The 3,940-nt window shown below is 49.9% G+C and overlaps 1 protein-coding gene across 3 annotated transcripts in view; it reads left to right on the top strand.

Annotated features, from left to right (window-relative positions):
• Prss57 (protease, serine, 57) overlaps positions 1 to 1,945 on the top strand; it is a 13,469-nt gene extending 11,524 nt beyond the window's left edge. The window contains exon 5 of one of the 3 annotated variants that reach the window (XM_013022769.1): positions 1,645 to 1,945. In XM_013022769.1, coding sequence (XP_012878223.1) covers positions 1,645 to 1,752 — 108 coding nt within the window. In that variant the 3' untranslated portion in view covers positions 1,753 to 1,945. Of the gene's footprint in view, positions 1 to 1,583 lie in introns of all 3 variants that reach the window. The other 2 variants (XM_013022768.1, XM_013022767.1) reach the window with 2 other exon arrangements.
• The last annotated feature ends 1,995 nt before the right edge of the window (positions 1,946 to 3,940 follow it).

Raw genomic sequence — 3,940 nt, 5'->3', positions numbered from 1 at the left:
TTTTTTTTTGCTTATGTGGTGCTGAGGAATCGAACCCAGGGCCTCAGGCATGCAAGGCAAGCACTCTACCACTGAGCCAACTTCCCAGCCCCAGCTCCTACTCTTAAAAGTTAATTACAGCCTGGTGTTGATAGTTCACACCTGCAATCCTAGATATTCAAGAGACTGAGCATGATTGTCGGCCAGGCCTGGCAGACAAATCTGTGAGATTCTTTTTTTGTTTTTGTTTTGTTAGTCATGAGAGCCTTTGTGCTCAAGGTTAGTGCCCTACCACTTTGAGCCACAGCTCTACTCCCAGCTCTCTGGTGGCTAATTGGAGATAAGAGGCTCACAGACTTTCCTGCCCAGGCTGATTTTGAACCACAGTCCTAAGTAGCTAGGATTACAGGCCTGAGCCCCCAGGGCCCAGCTCTGAGAGACTCTTACCTCCAATAAACAGCAAAAAGCTGGAAGTTCAGCTATAGTTCAAGTGGTAGAGTGCTAGCCTTGAAGAAAAAAAAAATTAAAAAAAACCAAGAGTACAAGGCCCCAAGTTCACATCCCAGTACTGACATGCACGAGTGCGCACACGCATGCGCGCGCGCACACACACACAAGCTGCTTCCAGACAGGAATTAGTTGTGGGATCAGGGAGCCAGGGACTTCAGGGTGGGCATCAGGAGTTGAAGGAGAGCTCATTGAAGAGGACACTTAGAAGCCAAGACCTTAATGAACCCTGAAGCCACTGTGTACAGCTGAAGGCCTCAAGTTCTGCCCAAACATGACACCCTTGTATATTTAAGCAACCACTAGCCAGAAACTGGTAGATATAACTGTCAGCATGTGCAAAGAGCCAGGAAGCTGGTATGGCATTGTGAGAGCAGAGGGTAGAGGCTGGATCCCCCTCTTTGAGGCAAAGTTGAGTTCAGATTTTGCTTTAAGGCTCACGCCTGTCATCCTAGCTACTTGGGAGGTTGAGATCAAGGTTCAAAGCCAGCCCAGGCAGGAAAGTCTGTGACTCTTATCTCCAAGTCATTATCAAAATGCTGCAAGTGGTACCATGGCTCAAGTAATACAGGACCAGCCTTGAGCAGAAGCTAGAGGACAGCCCCCAGGCCCTGATTTCAAGCTCTAGTCCTAACACACACACACACAAGCCAAGTGCAGGTAGCTCCTGGCTTCTCATGAGGCTGAGATCTGAGGATTGTAATTTAAAGCCAGCCAGGGCAGAAAAGTCCACGAGACTGTTTTTTCCAATTAACCATAAAAAAAGCCAGAAGTGTAGTTGTGACTCAAGTAGTAGAATGATAGCCTTGAACACAAACGCTCAAAGAGCACATAGGACCAACACACACACACACTTACACACACACTTGGGCCAGAGGTGACAGTGCATACCTATAATTCCAGCACACAGGAGGCTGAGGCAGGAAGATTCAGAGTTTGAGGCCAGCCCAAGCTAGATAGAAGAGACAGCAAGACAGACAGCACAGGCACTGGGGCTGTGGATGGGGAATATATTGGGCAGGGTTGGGACATATATGTAAACGCTCCATTAGGGAAAAACCCCAGCTAACACCTGACCTTGTTTCTCTTTACCCCAGGCAGACTCTGGGGGGCCCCTGGTGTGTGGGAGCCGGGCTCATGGCCTTGTCTCCTTCTCAGGCCTGTGGTGTGGGGACCCCAAGACACCGGATGTATACACACAAATGTCTGCCTTCGTGGCTTGGATCTGGGACGTGGTTCGGGGCAGCCCCCCACCTGGGATTTTAGGGCACCCCAGATGAATGGCAAGCTATTCTCAGCAGCTTGGATATAGAATAATCTGGAACCCAGAAACTGGAGCCCTGGTGTCCAGAGAAGGAGGCTTTCATTCCAAATGAAAAAAGGCCAAATGAAGTTGGGCACTGGTGGCTCACACCTGTAATCCTAACTTCTAGGAGGATGAGATCTGAAGATCACTTGATTTGAAGCCAACCTGAGCAGACAACTCTACAAGACTCTTCTTTTTTGTTGTTGTTATTCTTGGTCGTGGGGCTTGAACTCTGGGCTTGGGTGCTGTCCCCGCACTCTTCAGCTCAAGGCGAGCGCTCTACTGCTTGAGCCACAGCGCCACTTCTGGTTTTCTAGTGGTTTATTGGCAATAAGAGTCTCACGGACTTTCCTGCCCAGGCTGGCTTTGAACCGCAATCCTCAGATCTCAGCCTCCCAAGTAGCTAGGATTACAGGCGTGAGTCACCAGTGCCCGGCTTCACGAGACTCTTATTTCTAAGTAACCAGCAAAAAGCCAGAAGTGGAGGCGTGGCATGGTAAAGCAACCAGCCTTGATTAAAAAGCCAAGGGAAAGTGGGAGACCCTGAGTTCAAGATCCAGTACCAGCACACACACAAAAAAGAATGCCACATTCTGGCACCAGTGTCTCAAGCCTATAATCCTAGCCACTCTGGAGGCTGAGATCTGAAGACTGCAGTTCAAAACCAGCCTAGGTAGGAAAGCCCGTGAGACTCTTTTCTCAAATTAGCCACCAGAAAACCCTAAGTGCCACTGTGGCTCAAAGTGGTAGAGTGCTAGCCTTGAGCAGAAGAGCTCATGGAGAGCTCCCAGGCCCTGAGCTCAAGCCCTACAACCAATAGAAAGAAAAAAAAAAAAAAAGCCAAATGGAACTGAATAATGCATTGACTAATGAATGTATACTGACCAGTTCTGGGCCCCCAACTCTCTATCTGGAGCCTTTTTCCTGCCCATAGCCCCCTCCCTCCCAGCTCCCACACCTGATACTCTCTCCACCTTTGTGGTGCCTGCCCCCACTGACTGACCACATGGGTGTGCGGATGAGAAACTGAGGCTTGGACACCTAGCATTCCCTGAGCAGGGGCCAACGGCTGTTGGGGGATATCACAGTGGGGTCTTGCTGACCCTCATGGGAACTCTGGGTTGATCTGGCATTCCCCCAAAGCTTGTCCTCTGAAAACCAAAGCACCCAGCAAATGTCAGCCCGCATGACAGTCTCAAGATGTTGCTGGTGATGTTCCCCCCCCCCCCAGTACTGGGGTTTGAACTTAGGTCCCTGTTCTGGCTAGTTAGGCACTCTGCCACTTGAGCCATGACCCCAGTACTTTTTTTTACTTTAGTTGTTTTTCAAATAGTCTCTTGGTTGTTTTGTGTGTATGTGTGTTTTTTTCATCTCTGGGCCAGCCATGGACCTGAATCCTTTTATCTCTATCTGCCTCATAGCTGGGATGACAGATCTGAACCACCATACCTGGCTTATTGGTTGAGATGGGGAAGGGAAATCGTAACTTTTTGCCCTGGCTGGCATTGAACTTTGATCTTTCCTATCTTTGCCTCCCAAGTAGCTAGGATGACAGATGTGAACCACCATGCCCAATCCCAGGCTTTTACTTCTGAATTCCCAAAGAGCTGGCCTGAGCTAGCCCCCAGAGAGGCTCCTTTTTTTCTCTCCACTCTCCTTTGGCTGCTTCTGCCCATCGATGGCTGCTGCCTGTTTCCTGGAGATGCACACCAAAGGACATGTGCCATGTCTTTCTGGAAGCTTCTGTGGTCCCATGCACCACCCCAGACCTCAGCTGGTCATACCTGGCTTGAGGGGCAGCACAAAGCCTAGAGAGAGGATGCAACAGAAGTTTGGACACCTACAGTGGCTTTTCAGTTTTTATTTCTTTGATGAAGCAGGACCTCAGGGTCAGGGGGACTGCTTTGTCAGGCTTTGTAGTTACCCAATTGAGGACACTGGTGGACTCACGAGAAAAGTGTGGCCTGGGGGCTGGGAAGGTGGCTCAGTGGTAAAGCGCTTGCCTTGCATGCATGAGGTCCTGGGTTCGATTCCTCAGCACCACATAAGCAAAAAAGAAAAAAGCTGGAAGTGGCACTGTGGCTCAAGTGGTAGAGGGCTAGCCTTGAGCTGAAGAGCTGAGGGATAGCGCCCAGGCCCAGAGTTCAG

Source organism: Dipodomys ordii, unplaced genomic scaffold (assembly GCF_000151885.1).
Source record: "Dipodomys ordii isolate 6190 unplaced genomic scaffold, Dord_2.0 Scaffold64, whole genome shotgun sequence".
Classification (NCBI taxonomy): domain Eukaryota; kingdom Metazoa; phylum Chordata; class Mammalia; order Rodentia; family Heteromyidae; genus Dipodomys; species Dipodomys ordii.
This window is presented reverse-complemented; position numbering and strand designations above follow the sequence as displayed.